Raw genomic sequence first — 27,236 nt, 5'->3', positions numbered from 1 at the left:
GCAGGCTAAGGTATCCAAACTGTTTGTACAAGGCAAACAAACATCCCAATCTTGGAAAAGCTACCTAAACCCTCACAGTGGCTATAAGAGGACTCAAAGCCAACTGCCGCCCCACATCTCTGTTTCAGGGACAGCCTCAGTCAAATCAACCACTGCTCTAAACGTTGCTAAGAGTGTATAATGTAAGCAAATGTGCTCTCTGCTTTTCTGGATACCCGTAATCTTAGCCACTTCTCAAGAGACTCACACCTTGGTTTTTCTCCAGGCTCATCCAACTTTCTATCCCGTTCTGATGATGTCACTTACTTGAGGGAAAGAGCTCCGGGTGAGCCAGCCCTCCTCCTTCACAAGGCTCTCTAACTTCTGTTTACTGGCCACAGCCCCCTGCCCCCGCTGGGGACAGTGGCTGCCTCTCCTCAGATGCTCCTGTTTGACAAGCCTGCACCTGGTGGTGAGACATTCATGGACTCCTGGAGTCCGGCCGTAAAGCTTCCCTGATGCAGAGTTCAGCGTCTAAGGGACAAGATGACTCCTCCTCTAGGGGGACAATTTCTTCTCCCTTGGCCAGCTACTCAAGTAAAGAAAAGTCTTGGATTCCAGGCAACTTAGCATCCAGGCAAGCAGTCTGACTCGGATGCATAACTCACAAAACAACCAGCAGCAAGACCCAGTTTTATCTATTCAAGATGTGGGTGCCTCTTTCCTGAAAGGATTTACAAAACAAGGGAAAATGTCTATCCTATCTATTGCAGAACGCTCCAGCATATTTACACAAATGGTCAACACATTTTTTAAAATGTATCAAATGTTATTAAGGCTATGAGATATAAGATTCAATCACAGTTATACAGAGAACTCAATACAATTATTTTTACCCTCTAGATTCTTCTAATTAAGGAATAAAACGCTTCAAACACTAGATTGTTTCTCACCATATTCTTTAGTTTGTTATTCTGCTTCTTATTGGTTTTGAGAATAATAAATATTAGTTCCATGGAGCCACATAAGGCCGTCATTGTATAATCCTCCCCTGCGTTTTACAAGAAATGCATTCTAAAAAAATGGTTTGGATATAATTCCGCAATTACGATGTCACACTAAGCGCCTTATAACAACAATCTGTCTTTATGAAGTTCTAACTTCTTCCTCCAGACCAGGTAAACATTCTAAACATGACCAGATGATTAATTTGCAATGATAACTGGGCATTTCACCTTAAATGTTATGTTCATGAAATTAGTTTAAAAGTCTGGTTCACTTACCGAATTAGCAATGGCATGAATGACTCTAGAAAACCCCACAGCATCATTCAGTTCTTCCTAATTTAAAAACAAAATTTAAAAAACACTATTGACGTGTACATATTGCTTATTTGAACGGGTTAAAATCTAGGCAAAAAAAAAAAAAAAAGACTGAAGTTTTATATGGAGTTAGATAGCTTAATTTCACACGCTTTGAGTCTATCACCCCAAACAACTGCATCTGAAATGACCTATGCACATACCTTTCTTCTGTTTTAAAATGAGCAAAGTGGCAAATTATTCATTAGTTACTAAAATAACAGTGCTAGGGTTTACCCATCACTTCCCATCAACTGTTGAAATTTCCTAGTCTCTCAAGTTGCCTTAGAAATACAAACTTTTAAAAGCTGCCACCTGCTGGCCAAACTCAATACTGAATTCAATTCTGAGGTGACCCACCCAGCAGCTGACTGTCAAATCAAGAATGCTCAGACTCTTTTTTCCTGGTCAAATGCATTTTTATAGCACAGCACTGAGACTCATCCCCATTCAGTTTCTCCTCTCCCGTTTTATTCCCAATGCACTTAAATGGGCTCAATTTCTCTCCTATCTTGAAACCCCTTCCTTTAATCTGAGCTCCACGCAACCACTCTCCTTCTTGTCTCTTCACAGCTAAAGTCCTTAAAGACTCCTCTCCACTCACTAGGTCCAGTTCAACTCCCAGAGACCCGCAAGCCCCCTGCTCCCCCGCTTCACCCTCACTGAAGTTGCTCACCTCTTTAAACTACTCTCAAGTCTAACAAGCGTTGGCAGGGATGTGGAGGAATTGGAACCCTTGTGCCCTGTTGGTGGGAATGTAAAGTGGTGCAGCCACTGTGGAAAAGTGTGGCTGGTCCTCAAAAAATTAGAAACAGAGCTACCATACAAGCCAGCAATCCCACTCCTGGGTGTGTGCCCCAAAGAACTGCGAGGACTCAAAGAGATACTTGTACACCCATGTGCAGAGCAGCGTTATTCACAAGAACCAAAAGGTAGAAGCAATACAAGTGTCCATCAGCAGATAAACGGATAAACAAAATGTGGTACATACGATATTATTCAGCCTTTAAAAAGAATGGAAATTCTGTCACATGCTACAATACAGATGAACCTAAATGACATTATGCTAAGTGAACTAAGCCAGTAACAGAAAGACAAATACTGTACGATTCCACTTACATGAGGCACCTAGAGCAGTCAAACTGACAGAGACAGAAAGTAGAATGGTGGTTACCAGAGGCTGGGGGATGGGGGAATGGGAAGTTATTGTTTAATGGGTACAGAGTTTCAGTTTTGCAGGATGAAAGGAGTTCTGGAGATGGATGGCGGTGACGGATGCACAACAGTGTGAATATATTTTGCAGTACAAAACTGTACAGTTTAAAATGGTTAAGATGGTAAAGTTTATGTTATACATTTTACCAGAATTAAAATTTTTTTAACTTTTTAAAGAATATTCTTTAAAAAGGAAGAAAAAAACCTACTCCCAAGGCTAAGCCCAATGGCCATGTCTCAGTCCTCATTCTACCTCTCGAGAGCATCAGACCCTGTCAACATCCCCTTCCTCAAACACTCTTGCCCTTGGCTGCTGTGTCACAATAACCTCAGGCACATGTCTGCACGTCTGCCCATCACTCAGATGCTGGTGGTCCTCAGGATCCAACCCTGGGCCCTCTGCTTCTTCCTCATGCATGCGATAGGTGCTCTCATCCTGTCCCGGTCTCTCTGCCAATGACAACCAACCCCAGCCCTCACCCCTCTCCTGCACTCCAGCACGACAATCTGCCGACAGGACACCGATGCTCAGATGCCCCCAAAACATTGAAAACCTCATCTGCTCCAAAGCAGAATGTAACACCTTTTCCACTGTAGGGGGACAGCCCTGCCACGGTGTCCTGGTGACCTTGCACATATCCAAATAGTCCACGCAGGCAAAGGCTTGAGATATAACTAATGTGCATCTGGGTGGAACACCGCAGGAGAGGATGGGAGGCCACCTCCCTCTCGCCTGGGAGGCTGTCATGAGACAGTTTCTCACTGCTGCCCAGGTTCTGATGAGGCCTGGGGCTTCCTGCCCCACCGCCTTTTCAGAATAGAGCTACAGAGTACGAAAGCACTTAGACGCAGTCTAGAGTTGGCTGCTCGGCGATGGGGCATCCACAGCTCACTCTGCAGTCACCTGGCCCCTTTTGTTTCAGTGTTGTCTTTCTGGTTTGTGGGACAAGCACCACGTGCAGCTGTCACCTTCTCTAAGTCATAAACTGTCTAAATCTAACAGAGGCTTGCTGTGTCTTTCCTAGTTGCATTAGTCTGACGTGGTCCTGCTTCATGCATGGGTGAGCTGGACGTCCACCCTCACCCAAACCCACTCCTGGCCTCCTCCACCTGCGCCCCCCCACCAACACCACTCCACCACCCCGTCTAAGTGGACAGATGTCAGCCTACCCAGCTGCTCAACTTTCTGGCTTGAGCATCTTCTTTCTTCTGCCTTCCTCTTTCACTACCCACATCCAATCACAAATTCCACTGACGCTACCTTCTAAAGATGGCCAGATTCCACCTAAACTGCTACTAACTTTCCTGTTCCAGGGCACTGACATCTCTTAGCTGGTTACTCCGCAGCTGAACCGGTCTCCCTGCCTCCAGACTTACTCGAATCCATTCTCCTGAGGACAACCAGGGCAAGGTTCCAACGATGCAAATATGACCGTGCATCCTAATCTGTCGAATCGTATCATCTAAACCTTGTTTTAGGAAAACTAGTAACTGTGCCTGAAGTTAGACACAGCAAGATTAGTTAATGGGCTGTGAAGCTCAGTGACACACAATCTGAATGATAACCACTAATTCCTTCTCCAAGACTGCCTCATGGAAGTGAAGACTGGTCAACCATGATGCCAACCTCACTTTGTTGGCTGCATCTAATTACTTAACCTTAGGTTCCCCTCATTCTCTTCCAGGTTTTGCTACCAATTCGATTCTTCTCTAGTAGAAAAATATTCATTAAATTTAATCTATCACAGGATCTACAACTTTGTAGCCATTTCTCACCCAGAGGAAATGAACATAATCCAATCACCTGTTCCTTAGCGTGTTTCTGCTGCTCTCTTCTTTTACGTTCTTCTTCATCTACTTTGCTGATAACAATATAGCGCTCTTTCTAAAAGACATAAAGCAGATATACAATTTTCTGGAAGCTACCTGACCCCTACCCCCCAAAATTCAGATTCTGCTACCAGTAGAAGTTACAATTTTTCTCACTGCACAGTCCTTCATGGGCTAAACACACTGAAAGTATTTTGAAATGCCACCAAAAGTTGAGTTGATGCTTTACAAACCAAAATTCCACCTCCGTGTTTCCATGACATTTTCCCATGGTTTATTAACCACCCCAAAAGACAATTATAAATATCAACAGACTGTGAGAATAAGACACTCCATAATAAACACTAAGATGCTGCATTTGAACATGAATTTCTAAATAGTTGGTTTTAAAATAATTTCTATATAATCTATAAAAATGTTGAATCACTATGTTGTACACCTGAAACTGTAATACTGTAAGTTAACCACACCTCAATAAAAAAATTTCTACATTTCATTAACATAAGAAAAAAATCCTGGGGAATTCCCTGGTGGTCCAGTGGTTAGGCTTCCAGGCTCTCACTGCCAAGGGCCTGGGTTCAATCCCTGGTCAGGGAACTAAAATCCCACAAGCCATGTGGTATGGCCAAAAAAAAGGAAAAAAAAGAAAAAAAATCCTGGATTTTCTGGTAACTTGTCAGATAACTAGCACCTTCTTTCTCACATACTGCATTTTGTATCAATCAAATATACTACAAAACGTCCTGCGTCAAAGTTTGAGATTTTTCTTCTAGCAAGACTCAATTTACTTAATCTCTTATTTAATTAGACATCTGACTTAACAACAAGAACTAAATTCTAAAATTCTGTAGAAGGAACCCACCATTAGCTCACCATCAGCCCACCTTTACCCATCACGGTTGTATCACTGCACCCTGGGAGTACATGATGATAGTTATGTTTATGCCCCAGATTCTAAAATTTAATTTTACTGGCCCACATAACAGGAAGCAATTATTACATGGATACCATGTAAATCAGCTTTCCGTGATGATTAAGAACATGTACTAACATTTGCATACTTTCAAGTTTACAAAGCATGTTCACTTCCATCTACCCACTTGATCACTATTTTTTAAAAAGCTGTGAGATAGGTATAGCTTATTACCATGCTCATGCCCAATGCACAAATGAGGAAAACGAGGCTGGCAGAGGGGAAATGACTTGCCCAGTGTCACCCAGTTCATATGTAGCAGAGCCAAGGAGTAAACTCTGACTTTCAACTGCTCGATTTGATTGCATTTTGCATTTGCATATTGTTGCATGGGTTTCATGCATTTGCTGTTGGCCCTGGATAATTCTTGAGGTTACCTTTTCAGTTTCTAAAGTCTCAACATGAATGCCTTTGGGATACCTGAAGAAAAGAAAGAAAACATGACATCAGTAGATGAGACAACAGCTAAAACCCTAAGTATTTTAAAAACAAGGACATAGCTGTAATTTCATTACTTAAGTTTTATTAAGTATGAAATAAATACCACTACTAGGAAGACTTTAGAGTAATTTCAGCTGCGAAATGTTTCCCTCTCTCTCCTCTTAAAACAGGAATGTAACTGATTTCAAATTAATATTTTTAGGACTTAGGCATCTTCTGAAATGTCAGGCATCCCGTAATACAGTCATCTCATTACTACACTGTCGAATCTTGCTTCTAAATATCACAATGTTTACTTCCTAAGTAAAATTCTGAAGGTCTCTTTGGATGATCTGGGGCATGCACAGGGGAGATCTGAGATGAGTAACTGCTGTAATCTGGCACAGTAGTTTCATCTGCCCAGGAGAGGAATCTGGAACTCGGGTGGAGTACGTGGCAAGGATAACGTGAGAGGAAAGGCCCTTTTCCTGTTTTGGTCAAAGTAAATTCCCAGTATACATGCCACTGGCAGACTCTAATGAAAGAACAAGAACTCCGAACAAAGTCAAGTGCAAACATTCATCTGTCTAATCCTGATACTCAATTTTTGAGTTAGAGATCCACTTGAAAATATAATTAAACCAATAGAAACACCTCCAGAAAAATACACACACACAATTTTGGATATTGTTTCAGGGGATTCATAGGCCTCCTGAAACCTACCCATGGCCTAACCCCTGTTTTAGAAAAAGCATTCACGTGAGTATTTCCCAGGTCTTAAAACCAAATCTTTACCATATATTGATACCTTCAAAGAACAAAAACACTACACATCCAGAAGTTAATGGACATGCCAAAGTGATAGTTAAAAGAAAACTGTAAAGGCTTTACAACATCTACTAAGAAGGAATAACAAGGAAATAAATTAAGTGGGTATTCAACTTAACAAATTAGGGGAAAATAATAACAAAATAAAGCACTGCCCAAGAACACGGTATGGTCAAATCACCAAGAACTGCAGAATATCAAAAATGACATAAGAGCTAAAAAATTACATTTAGTTTTTAAATCCTGGGTCCCTCACAGAGCTCTCGTGTATAATATAAACACTTACTTCCAGCTCAAAGTCTGATAAATTAGTTTTCTTTGGAACCTATAAAAACAAATGAAAAGGTATTAATTTTGGCTCAGTAAAGGAAAATTCAAACTGACCAAGCACTGGTTGGGAAAGATATTTAATTTTTTTTTTTTTTTTAAAGATGGATTGGGGACTTCCCTGGTGGCACAGTGGATGGGAAACTGCTTGCCAGTGTAGGGGACATGGGTTCGATCCCTGATCCAGGAAGATCTCACATGCCACAGAGCAACTAGGCCGTGCGCCACAACTACTGAGCCTGCGCACCACAACTACTGAAGTCCGTGCTCCTAGAGCCCGTGCTCCGCAACGAGAAGCCCACGCACCGCAACAAAGAGTAGCCCCCGCTTACTGCAACTAGAGAAAGCCCACGTGCAGCAACAAAGACCCAATGCAGCCAAAAATACATAAAATTAAAAATAATAATGATAATAATAATGGATAAAATAAAGATGGATTGAATTTTTTTTAACTTTTTATTTCATACTGGAGTATAGTTGATTAACAATGCTGAGTTGGTTTCAGGTATACAGCAAAGTGATTGAGTTATTCATATACATGTATTTATTCTTTTTCGAATTGGGAAAAATATGTAATTTTTAAAGGAGACTTCATTAGAAGCGACAGGTAATGTGCAAACAAGAGCAGACAGGATGTTTGAGGTGGGAGGATTCCTCACCACTTTTCTTCATCGAAATGCTCTTTATTATTATTATTATTATTATACTGCCTTATAGAAGAGGCAGAAGGTCTTGTCTAACCAAAGTATTACTTCCTGTGGCTGCATGAAGAGTTTTAAGTAGACAGATGCATTAAAACACTTCTGTGAAGCTAGTCACAAAGTAAAAGGAAGGAAAGCAGGCTGTTTCAGTCACTGACTCTATGAAACACTGATGTTTTTTACTGCAGAGAGACATTAAAAGGACAGGAGTAGCCTGACAGTAAATTCTGCTCTTCTGAAGCCTTTATGTATGAAGCACAAGTCGAGGCTACAATAATTATGCCACTCTTGAGCATGACTTAAAGCAAAGTTGCACAACGGTTTTCTCCCCTCCAGGACAGAACAAAGCATTCATTCAGTGTCTCTATATACCATGGTCCCAATTCTGTTAATGCTAAAGTTAGTGCTAAAATATTGGGAACATACCTATAATAAAAAGACTATTTATGAAAGTGTTTTTAAGCGACCAAATGGAGCACATGCCAGAAATCATCTACCTTTCCAAAAAAAGTACACGTGAAAATATTCAGGGCAACTGACCCAGTACATGGCTCTAAATCCAAGTTCTTGTTTTCTTCACTTTGTAATAAATCTTCTACTTTCTCTCTGAGGAATTAGAATAAAAACATAACCATCAGCATCATTAAGGAATGAAGTTGTCAACCAGGAGAATCAGCATACTCAAAAGCAATCCAAATACAAGAACATACGACACTGTAATTTTACCAAATCACGTTATAACTTTTTCGTTCAGTAAGGCTTAAAGAAAAATACTTTATTTTGGCATTTGTTGCTGTTAGTAATGAGTTCGCAACAACTTCTCCAGGATTCAGCAATACAAGTGATTTGCATTTTTACTTTCCTAGTAAAGCAGTTATACTGACAGCTAAACAGAGCAAAACCAGACGCTCCTCCGAGGGCACGTTTGCTTGTCAGAAACTTCACTGCAAGAGAAAAAAACATGGCTGTGTTGCAAATATCTGGATGGGCCTCTGCTTTCACGGGGACTGGACGGTGGCTGTCAGGCCCATGGTCCACGCAGGAGGTCTGACCACTTGGCCAAGATAGTCTCTTGCCTGGTGACACTTGGGAAGTCTAAGTACAGTACACAGAACTCGATTTAAAGTTGACAGCTGTGACACAAACTCAGATACACCACAGTTAAATCCTGCCCCTCAAACGCCACACCTCTGTGTGCACTGTGCATGTGAAGCACGAGCCTGAGATACAGACGTCAGCCCTGCCCCAAGACACGTGACTCAACGCACGTTTGGTTTCAGTTTAGGAACTTACACCACTTGGTCAATAAACTTCTTCTGATCCTCAGGAATCGTCACGGGACATTTTGAAGTGTTAGGAGACGTGTACGACAAAGCGCCTGCACCATTGGACTGTAAACGTTTTTCATCATACTGCTCTCTTAACTGTCTCTCTTCTTCCTGGTTTAAGTATGGAATTCCTGAACAGAATTTTTAAATAATGCATTAGCAGAAGTAACCGTTTATCATAAAAATTTTGTAACAAACCAAGGAGTCTAAAAGACTCAGGAAAGACCATATTTAACTACAGCTCAAAAAAATCAATGGAAAAAACAAATGATTTTGAAATGTGTTTGTCTATTCATTCACTCCATTCGCTCGTTCATTCATTCTCCTTTCAACAAACTGTGATTTGGTTCTTACGCTGTGCCAGGCACTGTACCAGGCACTAGTGAGCTAACAGTGAACAAGGTAGACTTGTCCTGCTCTGTAGTGAAGCGAATGACCTTAGGATGACCAGAGAAGGCCACCAGGAGGGAGGACCTCAGGGTAAGAATGAATCAGACATGAAGGAGCTGGGGGAAGAGTATTTCAGGCAGGGAACAAGCATAAATGCCCAGAGGATGGAAAAGGCTTGGACTGTTCCAGAAACAGCAGGGAAGTGTAAGCAGGAGAATGGCGTAATGTCAGGTTGGAGAGAATGGGGCAAGATTACGTAGGCCCTTACAGGCCATGGTAAGAATTTACTTTATTCTACGAGCAATGGGATATCATCAGGTTTTAAGCAAGATAATCACGTTATCTGCTCCATGTTTTTAAAAGATCATCTAGACTCCTGTGAGAGTTGAAGTAGGGAGTTCAGCTGGAAGGAACTGTCCACTGCGGATGTCCAGGCCAGAGACAACCACTTAGATCAGAGGTCAGACTTTTCCTTAAAGGGACAAACAGTAGATGTTTTAGGCTTGAGGGCCATACGGAGATCTCTGTTGCAACTACTTAACTCTGATCTTTGTAACATGAAAACAGCCACACAATGGGTAAATGAATGGGTATGGCTGTGTCCCAGTAAAGCTTTATTTATAAAATAGGCAGAAGGTCATAGTTTATGACTTTGGCCTAATCTACAGAGATGGAGAGAATGATTCTAGAGATAGGAGAGCTAGAACTTGCCGACATACTATGGGTGAGGGAGAAAGGGAAGGGCAAAATAAAAAACGACATCTAACTATTAGGTTTAAGCAGTTGGGACAACAGTAGGGCCACTTACTGAAGTGGGGAAAACTAGGCAAAGAACAGACTTGGGGCCCAAGGGGTGAAAATCAAAAGCTACCTCCTGGATATAATAAATCATCTAGGGATGTATATATAAATGAGGAGGTGCAGATATAAGCCTAAAGCTCCAGGGAAAGGTGTTGAGATATAAATGTAGGTGTCATCAGGATGTGGGGGGGCATTAAAAGCCATGTGACACTTAAAAAACTTTGTAGAAAGAATGATGGAATTAGAAAATCACCACTCGTCAGCAATAATAATTGTTTCAAGCAAGAATTATCAATGGATGCTAAAATTAATTGGTGAAAAAGTGATCCACATTAAAAACATCAACAGCTGCACAACAATATTAGTGTACTTCATACTTTACATACTACCAAAAAAAAAGTTATCATCGTCAGTAATGCGGCTAATTGATGTCATATGCCTCCTGATATGATGCACTGAGCAGCACAGACATTCACATCTGCGGTATCCCTGCCCGAGATGAACAGGTGCATTTGGACTTGTCTGAGGAAACATCAAAAAAATCCAAATTGAGGGGCATGCTACAAAATAACTAGCCTCCACTAGGCAAAAATGTCAAGGTACTAAAATCACAGACTGAGAAACGGTTCTGGATTTTAAAAGAGCAAAGGGATATGACAGTTTAAAGGCAACGTGTGACCCTGGATTGAATCTGGACAAGGGGAAATTATGTTTCCTCTTTTGCTGTAAGTAGCAAAACTTATATTAGGTTTGCAAATGAGGTAACAGTACGGTAGCAATGTCAATTTCCTAATTTGGATTACTGTACTATATAAGAGAGTGCTCTTGTTTTTAAGAAAATTCACACTGAAGCAGTTAGGAATAAAGGAGCATCATGGGTGCAACTTACTCTAAAATGGTTCAGGAAAAAAATTATATATACACATATATAATGAGAGAAAGGACAACAAAGCAAACATTATAATGCTAACACCTGGGAAATCAGAGGGAAAGTATCAGGAATTCTTTGCGGTATTCTGGCAACATTTATGTAAGTCTGAAATTATTTCGAAATAAGAATTTAATAATAAAAAATAAATAAAACCATGGAATATATGAGACCAACTAGGGAAAGTAATATTTAGAAGCTGGCGAGACGAGAATGAGCCAATCAGGACGCGGAGGAGTCCAGAGGGAGGTGCAACGAAAACCAGGAGAACGAGTGTCTGAAAGCCAGGGGACAGCGTCTAGGGAAGGAGGGAGCAATCGACTGGGTCAAATTCCTCCAAAGGTGGAGCGAGATGAGGACAAAGAAGGATCTATGGGGTCTGAGATCATGGCAGGCATGGGGGACCAGCAGTGTCCTTGGAGGGGTGCAGATGGCGGGCCAGCTGGGGGTGGGTGAAGAAAAAACTAGAGGGGAAGAGGAAGGACCAGTAAGAACACACATCTCATTCAAGATGCTTTGCTCTGAGTAGGAGGATCACAGGCCAGAAGTGGAAAGGGGATGTGGAAGCAAGTGAGGGGGGGATGGTTTTGCTTTGGTTGGAGTTATTTCAAGACGGAGATGTTCCTGCAGGCCTGCTTCATCTTCACAGGTCACCAACTCCTTTGGCGGTCGGGTGAAATCTACAGACCCTTCCTCAGAATAATGTTTTCAAATGCATAAAATAAAATATGCAAGATTGTAAAGAAAGGTAATTATATTGAAAGTTACCAAAATTCTTTTTTTAATCTGTGATATAATAATATGGGATAATAATATAATAATACAGGAAATCAGCTTCCTGGTCAACACATTAAATAACAAGACCTAATGGCAGGTGACATAACCATGATAATTTCAAAGTACTGATGAAGGTAAACAATATTCAAGATATCTGTCACAACTGAAAGGCCATTTGAAGATACCTGGGATTTCACTGAGGACAATCTCCCAGCTACTGCTAACACTGCTGGGTTGTTGCCTACATTCCTAACAGAAGGAACAAACAAATTCAGTTCAAGGTTAGAGAAAATATAGATTTCAATTCCACAATGCCCTCCCCAACTTCATAGACTTCTGCATTCTATCAATGGCAGGAAGGCGGCCCATGGCCTAGATTAAGAAGCTCTGCACTTTCACAAAGCATGTTTACAAAGGTTGATGGAATTGATCAGCAGAGACGGGAAAATATCCAGGAGAGAGATGGGCAAACTGGAAGAGCCAGTGCCTGACTAGGAGGCAGGTACTAGCCTCTGACCGGTGCAGGGACTCCTCTTCTCTGTAAGGAGAGAAACGAAAAGGCTGAGCCCGGGCTCGGGGGAGACCTGTGGGTCTGGTGGTGAGAACACGAAGTGGCTCTTCCCTGAAGGCTTCTATTTTCATTGAGAGGCATGGTCATCAGCTGAGTGGGACTGACATCGTAGAGAGTTGGAAAGGGAATTTCTAAGTCAGAAAAGTAGGATTTTTGAGCACGACTGAGTCCTTTCTTGAAGCTTGTGGTCATGAATTTAAAGTGACAAATTAGCTCAGGTGTGTCACATTTTCCTGCAATATTCAGATGCTCAGAAATAGAGGAGGTGGGTGATAAGATCCAACCACGGCTGGGACTTAGCTAGACCAGGGCAATGGAGGGAAAGAGGAGCAAGGGCAGGAAGAAAGGATAATGATGGACCAGGTGGACAAGGAGAGAAGTCAAGACAGGAGAGTGGAAGGTAACCGACAGTGAAAAAGCAATGGAGGTCAACTGATGGCTGAAATGAGGTACCCAAGTAAGTGGAAGAGAAAGACAAGAGAAATGATGGAGATGGGCACAGTTATTGCTAATAAAACCCATGATGCTACCAAGGGAGTGCAGGGCTAAGGGGAGGCAGAAGCGAGGACTGCTGACCGCCTGGCCAAGAAACACTCAAGACAGAGCATTTGCTGGATGTCCTTGTGGATGCTGGAGTCACCCAGGAGGAGGAGAGAGGTAGGAGTGGAGAGAAAGACGATGAGCCGACGTCAAGGCAGCTGGTGAAGGACACGCCCAGGAAGTCAGCAGAAAGAGGGATGGCAGAGCTGGTGACGCAGCCCTGGGAAGAAGTGTGGCTCCTGAGAAGAGGGAACTCAAGTGGATTGAAGGTGGCATGCCTACCACTGCCCGGCTGCAGATACAGAGCTGAAACCACCTGTGCTTGGGAGGGCTGCAGGGGGAACAGTAAGAGGAGTCACCTGGTTCCATTTCAGACAAGGAAGTCAAAGGCACTTCCAAGAAGACTGCCAGGAGAAAAGGGCTTGGCATTTGCGAACCCTGCATGGGAAGATTTGATAAGAAAGAGAAGTGAAGGTCTAGGTCAGAATTACAGAGCATCTGCAACAGCACAGGGTTAGAGTCTCGGTAGTAACAGATGGCCTGGAAGCCCTGATGCAGCTGTGACTAAAATATGACAAGGTCTGACTACAAAACTAGAGAGTGAGGCATCCTCCAATTTAGCTGTTTCTCTCCTTTTATGAAAATAAAACCATCAGGCTGGAAATTACACACTCATACGAGTCTGGGTAAAGTAGTTCCTTCAAAAGATTTCTGCAACTATTCCATGATAGGGCTCTAACTACATTTGGAACTTGTGTTTTATAATGGTTTTCAGTCAAGTATGAGCCAAAGCAAATAAATTGTTTTATTATACCCAAATTGTGTTACCCAGCTGGTTCACCCACCAGGTTAAGCAGTTTGGATTCCAAATTTTTTTTAGTATTTCCAAAAATCAAAATCATCACTAGACATGAAGCCTCAGCACCACTAAAGCAGTTTAAAAAACCCCATGACATGGGTGCTAAAGGCCCTGCAAGGATATCGTGCTGAGGGGAAGAGACTTTAGCTGACGTCTATGTTCTAGAACCTTTCCTGAGAAAAATCTCCTTTCTTACCTCACTCAATAATACATTCCCCATGGGAATGAATACAATTTACAAGAATAATTAAGTGAAAAGTACCTATTGACCTTAGAGCAGCAGGTGCTTAATACTGCTGAGAAAACCAGAGGCTTTCCCCAGTACTTTTCGGGAAATAAATGAATGGAGGAAGGAAAACCACTCTGGTGTGGTCTAACGTCCGGTGTTCATTCATCAAGTATTTAACGGTCACCTCCCTGGTATGGAAGAGGAATCGTGCTCTGCTCCAGGCATAAGGAAGGGACGTAGTCCCTCCCTCCAGGCTGCTTGCCAGCCTATCATGCCAGCAAGTTAGCCATCAGGATTGTGCAGACTATGTAGACTTTTTTCCTCCAAAGACCATCTCTGTATTACTGGAATATGGCTGCTTTTTAAAATGCTACATCGTAGCACTTGTACCACTGAAAGAAAACAGGGATGCATTCCCCCCCAGGTGGTCTGCCAGGAAACCAAGTCACACCAGCGACAGAAAAGCTCCACTCAGTGAAACCAGGAGCTTGAGAGGCCTCATTAGAGCTAAATGAAGTAGCAGCTCCTCTCCTGTTCAGTTCAGGCCTTAAAAAAGGGGCACAATAAAAACTCTACGGCTGCATACGATGGACTGGGAATCCGAGATCCTGTCTCAGACAACAGGCACAAAAAGATAATTCTCAACCAAATCCAGATTTACAAGCTCTAAAGAGAGGTCACACGTAGTCTTACCGTTGCGAAAAACTTTATTAAAATCAAATCCTTGGCTTGCTAGAAAGTCAATGCTTGAGCTCTGAAACAAGAGTAAACAGAACATGCATTTCGGTGATGTTCGTGGCAGGTGTATGAATAGAAGCAGAGAAAGAACTCAGGCAAGTAAACAAAGGCAACCAGGCAAGAAGGCAGCATGCCAAAGGTCAGAGGACGAGGCATTTCTACTCCACGGCTGCCAAATCATCCATTAATTCACTTAAACTATCTGGGCTCTTCTCCTTTATAGCTTATAAAACAAATATCCTTTGTTTCACAACATGTAAGAAAATTTTACTTAGTGAACATATATTCTCCCAATCGGCAGGAAACTCCTGGTGGCTGTACTGACCAGGAGACTATAAATAAAAATTAAATGTATTTCTATTATCTCACCCCAGGTTCAGGTTTAAGGTAGCAAACATGTGCAAGTTATAAGGTATCAATATTCACTTCAACTTAGATTCTGAAAGCCCCAGATCTGTTTTTTCTTTTTTTGGCCACGCCGTGCGGCATGTGGGATCTTAGTTCCCCGACCAGGGATCGAACCCACGCCCCCTGCTTTGAAAGTGCAGAGTCTTAACCATTGGACTGCCAGGGAAGTCCCAAGCTCTTAATTGGATGTTCTTTACATTCAAGATCAAAATAGAGAAAAATTCGCAGTAACAAGACTTATTAAATACATATCTCAAGCCTAGGGTAAGTCAAAATATATAAGTAAATGTTAGTAAAAATATTAATTAAATAATACTACACAAGAATGGGAAAATTTTCACAAAGTTCTTACTCAACTGACTGAAGAGTGGGAAACATCATTGTAGCTTCTCTAATTTTATTCTTGTTTTAAGTCAGAACATTAGAGGGCAGCACACTTGAGTCATTTTAATCTGACCCCTCATAGAACTACCTTCCTGACCTGTACCTGACATTATACCATCAGTCTAGGCTGAGGGACGCTGTACCAGTTCCAGTAAACTCATTACCGTATTCTCTTTAGAGATGCCACTGAAGACAGGTCTTCTACATTAGTGATTTCTTTATGATAACAGAAGGGGAAATGTTCTGAGGTCTCTAGTCTGAGGGAAGCTGAACTTCTCCTGAGCTCTGGCCTATTTCGATCCTATGGGCCACAGAATTGATTGTGTGTTCCCCCTATTCTTGGCTGGTAGGAAGCTCAGAGACAAAAAGGTGAGAATTTCTTTGACACAAATTCTGTGTTCTAATCGTAACACAGTAATCGTTTCCTCATTTTTCTTTTCTTCCAACTTTTCACTTATTTATCTTTTTAATCTTATGTTAAAAGGTTTCATACACTGTATATACTTTTATATATATATATATATATATATATATATATACTTTTTACCCAAATATGATGAGTGGTTACCAGTGATGAAAATATGATGAGATATAAAAAGGCAACCTTACCAAATACATACACACATACACACACACATACACACACACACACACACACACAAACACACACACATGTGTGGGTATAGGCACATCATTTTCTATCATGTCCAGGTTTCCTGTGGTTTCAAATAAGCAACCAGTCCCCGCCCACATGTTCCCTTTTTATCTTGTTCTGAACAAGACCCAGTGACTTCTGACTTGGGCCACAAGCCTTTTTATCTACCATGCCTGAGTATTCTTGTAACTCTGCCCACCTAATATTCCATCACTGACAGAGGCACCAAAAGATGGATTATGGAAAGGCATTTTTGTCCCTGCTGTCACTAGACTCCAAAACATCCTAACTTCCTTGTTTAAAAATCCAGAGTCAGAGACTCACCTATCCCCTTTTTGAAGCTATTTACTTTCCACTCAAATAACACCCTCTAAGTTGCACCCAAAAAATGTACTTTATGTCACTGAACTGAAAGCCTCTTAAAATGGTAAATTTTAGGTTATGTATTTTTTACCACAGTAAAGAAAAAAACCCATCTAGAAAAATGGTACAGATGAACCGGTTTCCAAGGCAGAAATAGAGACAGACGTAAAGAACAAACATATGGACACCAAGGGGGGAAAGCGGCCAGGGGTTGGTGGGGGGAGGGTGTGGGATGAATTGGGAGATTGGGATTAACATATATACACTAATTTGTATAAAATAGATAACTAATAAGAACCTGCTGTATAAAAAAAATAAAAGAAAATAAAGAAAAAACACTTTGAACCAACAAAATCTATTTGTGGTTTACTAACCACTATCTTTGGTTTGTCCTAAATGTACCATTTTCAGGATTCAGAAGATGAGCACGGCTACTTGGGAGGACAATTTGATGCATCTGTCAAAATGTTAAATATATAAGCTCTATGAGTCAGCAATTCCCCTTCTAGGAAATCTATCCTATAAAAACATTCCTACATATAACCAAGACATGCTGCACACAGACACTGACTATAGCATTGTTTAAAATAGGTAACCACTGGAAAACTTCTGAACTCCAATTAAATAAATTATAACATATCCATACTATGAAATATGAAGACAGTGTGTTAAGTAGAAAATGCAAGTTATATAAAATATGAATATTATGATCCTGTGTATATTAAAGAAAAAAGCTAAAATTATGTATATATATGTAGACATAAGAGTATATGTACATATGGACATAAAAGGAGTGAAATGGGGAAGGAAGTGGCATGGGGAAGACGGGATAAAAAAAGAAACTCGTTCTTTACTCTATAGACAGCAGCAGGGTCTCGATTTTTCACGACCACGTATGTATTTTCTTCCATGAATTCAACTATAGATGTTCGGTCAGAAAAAGGAAGGAGAAGAGAAGAAAAAGAGGAGGTGAAGACAAAGCCAAGGCCATGCAGTTCTGCTGTCGCCCCACTGGACAGGCACGTGCTCCAGGAGTGTGCCTGGCTCTCAGGCAGCTCACTCCCCCATATCCCGCCCAGTGTGAGCAGCTCACTATTATACAGATGCTTATTTTTCCAAGAGCATAGTAAGTTATTTTGCCCCCAAATTCTCCCTGCTTTACGGGTAATAAGAGCTTTTCAAGACTGATTTTTGACCAGACACAATCTTCACCCTACTCGCCGACTCCAGAAGCTACTAAGTTCCTTGTAAGATGCAACTCTGCTGTCACCATAGAAGTTTAAAGCAAAATCCACCTTAGATGGAGGACGAAAGAAAAAAATTCAAAGATACTACCATTTACCATAGCCATACAATTCACAAGTTTACTTACTGAGTCTAAACCTCTTCTCTGCCTCTGCGTTTCCAGAATAGAGAATTGCACCATTTTTATCCCATTGTCCATTTTAGACATTAGTCTCTGGCCTGTCTTCAAGTCTGTGATGTCTTTCTTTGTTTTAAGGAGTGGCTGGCTACTATAACTACATAAAGTGTTCCAGGTGTAGCCCCAGAATGGCTTTGTACAATGGGTAGGGTTCTTTTGATCTGTTTCCAATTCATTTCCTAGAATAACTGTGTTTGTGTTGGTCTTTTAGAACAAAAGCATCATCCCCAAGGTGTCTCACTGCCACTGTCTGCATTGTTTGATTAACCCCTGGCTAAAGCCATGGAATCCACTTTAAATAACTGTCTTTTCCTGGTACTGTTGGAAAACTACATCCACACAAATTTCCCAACTGAGCCTATTTTTCTCTCAGTGAAAATCTACAAATACTGTTTAATTAAGTATCCTATACTAAGGTGACTGGTAAATAGCTGTTAACTGGTTGCAGGGTAAAGAAATATCAACTATGGTTTATTTGCTAATTTAAGAAAAATTCAGGTTTACAAGACCAAAATTACCTTCTCTTCAGCCCTAGATCTACAATTAATGCTCAGTTTCATTTGTTTATATCCTGCCTTATTACAGAAAGAACCTGACATGACTCAGTCACTCAGAAGCCTACCCTCCAGGCTTTCTTAACTGCATTACTACTTACATGCAGGAAAAGGGAAAGATGGGAAGACTCAAAGGAACTAATGTTGCTATGGGGAGAGAAGCTCAAGCATAAGATCATAAGGGAGAAAAGGCCAACATTCAGCTTTCATCACATATCCATTCGCTATACACTTATTCACATTCACCTTATCCGTTGTATCAGATTATTAAGAGCAGAAAGGGGAAACTGATATTCACTGAGTGTCTACTAGATCAGCTACAACTGCGAACAGGGTGCTCTAAAGGGGAACCTCCTTGTGTCCTTACCTTGGCTCATAAAGTCAGCCCTCTCCTCCTTAGGAGGAAACAGTGGTCTTTATCTACCCTCTCTTTCCTAATTGGTGAGCTTGGGAAAAGAAACTGAACATATATAGCTTAGCCCCTTTTGGGCTTTCTCTTTTCAAAGAGGATACACACATACCCTCCTCTTCCAGAAAATAAAGCTCTACCCTTGGAGATGGGTGCAATGAGAATGGGATGGGAAGAAGCCTGAAGGTCCTGATCTGTAGGTTCAATTCAGGGGTAAGATGTTAAAAATCCCCAAAAGAGGGGCTTCCCTGGTGGCGCAGTGGTTGAGAGTCCGCCTGCCGATCCAGGGGACACGAGTTCGTGCCCCGGTCTGGGAAGATCCCACATGCCGTGGAGTGGCTGGGCCCGTGAGCCATGGCCGCTGAGCCTGTGCATCTGGAGCCTATGCTCCGCAATGGGAGAGGCCACAACAGTGAGAGGCCCGCATACCGAAAAAAAAAAAAAATCCCCAGAAGAGTCAGACTACGAAGCCATGGTCTCAGATTCAGCTTTACTAATGATAAAGCTCACGTTCTCATTTCCATCTACCTGTCTCTTACATCTCATTCCTTAACTCATTCTCAGGTAAAAGGGAAGATGGGAGTGTCATTAATTTACAAGCCTAAAACTGAAAGTCAGAGAGGTGAAATGATTTGCCCAAAGTGCAAAGTTAGTGGTAGAACCAAATTTTAGAGAGAATTCTGATTCCACATATCCACACTGCCTCATCAGCAATTCATAACAGAAAAAAAACTCAATTATACTACTAACCTGACAAACAAATTTGACATCTGGTGAAGATCTATTGAAGGGTTTCGGGAAAACATAGAAGTTAAAAGACTTTGTTATATACCTGGGGAAAATAAGATAAAAGGAGACTTAGAGTGTTACAGTACGCCATGACAAAAGAATTCCCACCACTTATTAAAACAACCTACTTTGAATCTGTGTAGTCATACTTAAAAGTGCAAAGGCCAAATTGAAACAGCAAAAAGTCCATGGAATGCTGGAAAAGGGAAATAAAATATCTGTCAAAACAGTGCTCTACAGTCGACGTCAGCAACAGTATTCTCAATCAGGTGGGTTTTCTGATTACTTTGGCAGAATACTTCCAATTAGAACAGATTACAGATTATCTATCAGACGCATTATTTTTTTTTACATCTTTATTGGAGTATAATTGCTTTACAATGGTGTGTTAGTTTCTGCTTTATAACAAAGTGAATCAGTTATACATATACATATGTTCCCATATCTCTTCCCTCTTGCGTCTCCCTCCCCACCACCCTCCCTATCCCACCCCTCTAGGTGGTCACAAAGCACCTAGCTGATCTCCTGGTGCTATGCGGCTGCTTCCCACTAGCTATCTATTTTATGTTTGGTAGTGTATATATGTCCATGTCACTCTCTCACTTTGTCACAGATTACCCTTCCCCCTCCCATATCCTCAAGTCCATTCTCTAGTAGGTATCAGACGCATTATTAATTTATATACATTTCTTAATATTTTTCCCAACTTAGGCACCTATCCACCATCTGGAGTATCATGGTAAACCTATTTCCAAATGATTAAAATAACCACATCACATTTCCTGTAAATCAAATTAACACTGAAAATACTAAACCTTCCCCAAAATGTTTTCCAGCAAACAATTATTTTTGCTGTTGTTTTAAATACCACTAAAATATCATTTTATAGCTGGGGTTGAGACATTAATGAACAAGTTTAATGATCATATTCCTCTATAATTCAACATATGCAGGACCAACATAGGAAAAAAATTTTTTTTCTAGCACATCCACGTACCTTTTTAAGCTTCTGATACCTTTCTTCCGGAGTGTCAAAACCATTTGTTAATGCGGTGACTGAGGGTCCATCGCTGATTCCTAGATTTTAAGAAATAGAAGTTTTTAACTTGTTAATAAATGCTAATGGAAAAATGTCAGTCGACTATTCAATGGCGCTATAATTTCATATTTTTATGAATTAAAATTAATTGGAAGTGCTCCTTTCTTCATTTTTTCAAAATTAGCATTAATTTCACTGGCTACCAAGCTAAACCCTATAGTAATGAATTTAGAGATGTGAATCTTTCAATCTGAGAATGGGCAGTTTCAGTGTCTAAAATAGATTTCAAATATAGAAAACACTATAGAGACCTCACCAAAAAACTATTAGAACTAATAAAGGAAGTCAGTAAAGTTGCAGGATACAAAATTAATATACAGAAATCTGTTGTAAATTTCTATACACTAATAACAAACTATGAAAAACAGAAATTAAGAAAGCAATCCCATTTACAATTGCATCAAAAAGAATAAAATACCTAGGAATAAATTTAACCAAGAAGGTGAAAGACCTGTACTCTGAGAACTATAAGACATTGGTGCAAGAAATTGAAGACAATGGGAATAAATGGAAAGACTGTGCTCACGAATCAGAAGAATTAATACTGTAAAAATGTCCATATTACCCAAAGCAATCTACAGATTCAAAGCAATCTCTATCAAAATACCCATGGCATTTGTCACAGAACTAGAACAAATAATCCTAAAATTTGTATGGAACCACAAAATACCCCGAATAGCCAAAGCAATCTTGAGATGCCACCTCACGCCTGTCAGAATGGTTATTCTCAAAAACACAAGAAATAACAAGTGTTGGCAAGGATGTGGAGAAAAGGGAACCATCGTGTACTGTTGGTGGGAAGGTCAACTGCTGCAGCCACTATAGAAAACAGTATAAAGCTTCCTCAAAATATTAAAAATAGAACTAACATATGAGCCAACAATTCCACTTCTGGATATTTATAAGAAAACAAAAATTTTTTCTTCAATAATTCTAATTCGAAAAGATATATGCATCCCTATGTCACTACATCATTATTTACAATAGCAAAGCCATAGAAGCAACCTAATTGTCCAAAGATAAATGAATGGATAATGAAGATGCCATATACACACACACACATATATATATATACACACACACACACACATACAAACATATATATACACATACATATAAAGAAATATTACTCAGCCATAAAAAAAGAATAAAACCTTGCCATCTGCAACATGGATGGACCTAGAAGGTATTATGCTAAGTGAAATAAATCAGAAAGAGAAAGACAAATACCATATGATTTCACTTATTGGTGAAATCTAAAAAACAAAGCAAACAAACAAAACAAAACAAAGACATTGATATAGGGAGTAAACTAATGGTTGCCAGAGGGGAGGGGGTGGGTGGAAAGGCCAAATAGGTGAAGAGGTTTAAGAGATACAAAGTTTCATTTATAAAATAAATGTCACAGCATAGGGAATATAGCCAATAATATAGCCAACAATAACTTTGTAGCTAACAGATGGTAACTAGACTTAGCATGGTGATTTCATAGTGTATAAAAATATCAAATCACTATGTTGTACACCTGAAACTGATATAATTGGTCAATTATAAGTCAGTAAAAAAAATTAGGGTTCAAAACAGTCATGATTTAAGGAAACAATCTCTATGACTAAGTTTTGCTGCTTTCAAAGATTAATGCATACTCAGACATCAACAAATACTGATGTGCATTACTGTTAGAGTACAGTCTTGATCAACAGTTTGGAGTAACATCTACACAACAAAGGTATACTCAAGGTCAAGAGACAATTATTTGCGGTGAAAACTCTTAGCTTTCCAGGGAACTGACTCCAACTAGAAACTGCACGCTTAATTAAAGCCAAAGATTACCCACAGCATGGAGTCCTTTAGAAAGAGCTGAAATCTTAGAAACATGTTCAGCTTGTAGCAAAAGTGTTATCTATACCAAAAGTGGATATCTTTGATCCAAAAAGAGAAAAAGAAAAAACCTTGCAATTATAACTGTTAGTAAAGTATCACACACACATGCACACCCATGCCAAGGCAGGCAATGAACACTTCCACTAATGCCTAAAGGAATACCCTCATTTATCTGTAAAAGTCCGACCCTAAAGTCGGTCACAAAGGACAAATATTGTATGATTCCACTTATAGGAAATGTCTAAACTAGTCAAATTCATAGAGACAGAAACAGTGGTTGCCAGAGGCAGAGGGGAGAGAGGAGTTGGGAATTATTGTTCAATGGGTAGAGTGTTTCAGTTTTGAAGATGAAAAAGTTCTGGAGATGGATGGTTGGAGATGGATACACAGCAATGTGAATGTATTTAATGCCACTGAACTTTAAAACGATAAATTTTATGTTATGTGTATTTCACCACACACACAAAAAAGCCTGACCCGAACTCCCAAGCTGTCTCACACACATCCAACAATTTTTAAGCAGCACCAAAACCTTAATCTCTATCTGCAACCCTGAGATGTCCAACAACCACAAACCCAATCACAAAACCCACCGCACCTCTTCCGTGCTTTCAAAACGTTTGAGGAAACGTGGAGACCCATGCAACTTGCCCAAGGCTACAAACAGGGAGGAGCGGCCAGCAGGCAGAAGTCCGGGACAAGGGAGCAGGGGGTAGGGGTGCAGGAGTTTTGGCTATGCACTGCAAGGTGCCAGCCTCAAGCCTGCAAGCGAGGGATACCTGAAAACTCCCCATCGATGGCGAAGAAGTCCGCCTCCTCTATGGCCTGGTACACTTTGTGGAGATTACTCTTAAAATCTGCGGAGAAACCGAGAAGAGGCTCAGAACCGGTGGCCTAGCTGCTTGCCCACGGGCTACTAGGTTGGGAAGGAAGGAGGGCCCGGAGAACTCCTACATCTCCTAGGGCGGAAGGACAGGTCCCTGAGGGGTGCACAGACAGGGGGGGAAAATAAGCCCCGCGGGGGCACGAGCCTGAGAGGGATAAGGCCCTGGGGGTGCCCGGGTAAGAAAGACGACAAGGCCCCGAAGGGTGTATGGGCCAGAGAGGAATAAGGCCCCCTAAGAGGCGCAAAAGGGGAGCAAACCCCTGAGGGGCTGCCTCTGCCCCAGGCCCCGCCAAGCAGACCGGCCGTGTTCCGGGCCTAGCAGGCCGGGTGAAGGGGGCCGCGGGTACGCGGGGAGGTGCACGGCGGACACGCACTGCTCCTGATTATCTCCATTTTGCAGAGTGGCCAGGCCGCCGGCCCCGTCCGGCCCGCCTCTGCCGTTCCACTCGCGAAGTTCCACTGCCAGCAGCGCAGGCAGCAGCGGCAGAGACCGCGGGGGTGACTTCCGGAAACAGCGCGCGCCGGCGCGCCGTCACGTGTGTCTGCGTCATGGCAGGGGCGGGGCCAAGGCTGGGTTCCTTTCCCGGGACACGGGAGAGGCGTGGCTATCGAAGTCCTTCAAGGCGTGGTCTAACTGGTGAGGACCAGACTTGGACAATTTACTTTATTTATTTTTGGCTGCATTAGGTTTTCGTTGCTGCATGCCGGCTTCTTCTAGTTGCGGGAGTGGGGGCTACTCTTCGTTGCGGTGCGCGAGCTTCTCATTGCGGTGGCTCCTCTTGTTGCGGAGCACGGGCTCTAGGCACGTGGGCTTCAGTCGTTGTGGCGCATGGGCTCAGTAGTTGTGGCACGCGCGCTCTAGAGCACAGGCTCAGTAGTTGTGACGCACAGGCTTAGTTGCTCCGTGGCGTGTGGGATCTTCCCAGATCAGGGCTCGAACCCGTGTCCCCTGCATTGGCAGGCGGATTCTTAACCACTACACCACCAGGGAAGCCTGGGCCATTTACTTCAGAAGGTTGTGTGACATGACATCCATCCAGTTGATGAATATATATTTCTTGAGTTCCAGTTATGTGCCAGGCACCCTGAAAGGAGTGGGGATACAGTGAGGAATAGAAAAGACAAGCTCCCTCTGGAGCTTAACTTGAGGGAAGAGGGGAAAGTCAGGCAGGAATCGAACTTGCCACTTGGAAACCCAAAGTTCGCTGTGAAGAGAAAGAGCAGGGTGCTGCAATAAGAATAATGGAAAAGAGTGTTACTTACAGAGGTGACAGGGAACGCAAACCTGAGACCTTTATCTACTGCACTAGCTACTGGGAATACTACGGTGGGCAAAACAGATTAGGTCTTGCCTGATGGAGTTTTATGTTGGTTTGTGGTTTGCAGTTGATTCCCAGAGCCTACGACACTGCTGACACGTCGAGATGCTCGATAAACGTGGGTTGAGTGAATGAATTCACCTTGGTCTTTCACAAAAGCCTACTATGAAAGTTGGTTAGAAGATCTGCTTTCAAAGGCTAGCTCTGCCATTTATTAGGTCTGGAATTATTCAATCTTCCTAAACCTCGATTTTCTCATCCACTAAATAGGGTTGAGGATCAGTGGTGATAATGTATGTGAATTGTAAAGCACTGTAAAAATAAATGTAAGATATGATCAGCGTTCTGACCCGCTGTCACATTTCCCTGCATTCACACCTTAGGTTTGAGGGAAATACTGAGTATGAACCACTTGTGCTTTTTGAAAAGAAGATAACCATTTTCCCCCAAAAGAAAATATTAAGAACCCTAAAGAACAAGTAAGAGTGTGACCATATTTTCCCCACCAGGTGCCACAAGTCCATTTTCCTCTACTCATTCAAAGGAAATTTATATATAGTTAATTAGGCCCACTATTCCTAGTGTGAGCAGCAGAGAGTAAATGTGAAAACCAATATGACAAGTAGTCAAACTTCAAACTTGAAATGTCTCTCTGCCTTCTAGTATCAGCTTTAAAAGTCCTACATGGAAAGTACTGGTCACATATGGCCACTTAAGTTTAAATTTTAAGTAATTTAAGTTCAATAAATATCAACTTACTGCAAAGCTACAGTAATCAAAATAGTGTGGTACTGACATAAAGACATAGAGACTAATGAAATACAGAGCCCCCAAATAATCCCTTAAATATATGGTCAAATGATTTGCAACAAGGATGCCAAGACCATTCAGTGAGGGAAGGATACTCTTTTCAACAAATGGTGTTAAGAAAACTGAATATCCACATGCAAAAGGATGAAGTTAGAACCTTACCTAACACGGTATAAAAATTAATTCAAAATAAATCAAACATCTAAATGTAAGAGCCAAAACTATAAGGGTTTTAGAAGAAAACATAGGGCAAAAGCTTCATGATGTTGGATTAGGCAACGATTTTTTGCTATGACACCGAAAGCATAGGCAACAAAAGAAAAAACCGATGAATTGAATTACATCAAAATTTAAAACTTCTGTGCATCAAAGGACACTATCAGCAAGGTGAAGAGGCAACCCACAGAATGGGAGAAAAAACTTGCAAATCATATATCTGATAAAGCGTAAATATCCATAATATATAAAGAACTCCTACAATTCAAAAACACAAAAACAAACAATCCAATTTAAAAATGGACAAAGGACTTAAACATTTCTCCAAAGAAGATATAAATGGCCAACAAGCTCATGAAAAGACACTCAACATCACAAATGCAAATCAAAACCACAATGAGATATCATTTCACACCTATTAGGTAAGAAACTGGAACTTTGTGCACTGCTAGTGGGAATGTAAAATGGAACAGTCACTATGGAAAATGGTATGGTCCTTCTTTAAAAAATTAAAAATAGTATTATCATATAATGCAGCAATTCCACTTCTGGGCATACACCCAAAATAACTGAAAGTAGAGGTTTGAATAGGTATTTGTACACCCATGTTCATAGCAGCATAATTCACAATAGCCAAAAAGTGGAAACAACCCAAGCATCTATCATCAGATGAATGGATAAACAAAATGTCACGTACACCTACAATGGAATTTTATTCTGCCTTTAAATGGAGGGAAATTCTGACACATGCTACAAAGTAGTTGAACCTGGAGGACATTTGCTAAGTGAAATAAGCCAGTCACAACAAGACACGAACACTGTATGATTCCACTTATATGTGGTACCTAGAGTAGTCAAATTCTTTTTCTTTTTTTTCCTGCGGTACATGGGCCTCTCACTGTTGTGGCCTCTTCCGTTGCGGAGCACAGGCTCTAGACGCGCAGACTCAGCGGCCATGGCTCACGGGCCCAGCCGTTCCACGGCAAGTGGGATCTTCCCGGACCTGGGCACGAACCCGTGTCCCCTGCATCGGCAGGCGGACTCTCAACCACTGCGCCACCAGGGAAGCCCCGAGGAGTCAAATTCTTGAACAGAAAGTAGAATGGTGGTTACCAGAGGCTGGGGCAGGAATTACTGGTAACTGTTGAATGGGTATGGACTTTTCAGTTTGGGAAGATGATAAAGTCCTGGATGGTGGTGGTGATGACTGCACAACAATGTGGATACAGTTAGTGCCACTGA

General features: G+C 41.4%; 1 protein-coding gene across 1 annotated transcript in view; it reads right to left on the bottom strand.

The window, feature by feature from the left end:
• PARN (poly(A)-specific ribonuclease) overlaps window positions 1–24,185 on the bottom strand; it is a 159,459-nt gene extending 135,274 nt beyond the window's left edge. The window contains exons 1-12 of the mRNA XM_081257994.1: window positions 24,024–24,185; window positions 23,543–23,620; window positions 20,778–20,857; window positions 19,909–19,976; window positions 19,742–19,823; window positions 14,751–14,811; window positions 8,928–9,093; window positions 8,175–8,240; window positions 6,893–6,931; window positions 5,736–5,778; window positions 4,360–4,440; window positions 1,263–1,319 (exon numbers count right to left, since the gene is read on the bottom strand). Of these exons, the coding sequence (XP_081114120.1) occupies window positions 1,263–1,319; window positions 4,360–4,440; window positions 5,736–5,778; window positions 6,893–6,931; window positions 8,175–8,240; window positions 8,928–9,093; window positions 14,751–14,811; window positions 19,742–19,823; window positions 19,909–19,976; window positions 20,778–20,857; window positions 23,543–23,620; window positions 24,024–24,042 (840 nt within the window). The 5' untranslated portion in view covers window positions 24,043–24,185. The remainder of the gene's footprint in view (window positions 1–1,262; window positions 1,320–4,359; window positions 4,441–5,735; window positions 5,779–6,892; window positions 6,932–8,174; window positions 8,241–8,927; window positions 9,094–14,750; window positions 14,812–19,741; window positions 19,824–19,908; window positions 19,977–20,777; window positions 20,858–23,542; window positions 23,621–24,023) is intronic.
• Window positions 24,186–27,236: the final 3,051 nt, after the last annotated feature.

The sequence above is a fragment of the Mesoplodon bidens genome, assembly GCF_964165515.1.
Source record: "Mesoplodon bidens genome assembly, chromosome: 15".
In the NCBI taxonomy this organism is placed as follows: domain Eukaryota; kingdom Metazoa; phylum Chordata; class Mammalia; order Artiodactyla; family Ziphiidae; genus Mesoplodon; species Mesoplodon bidens.
Note: the sequence above shows the minus strand (reverse complement) of the source record. Positions and strands in the feature narration are given on the sequence as shown.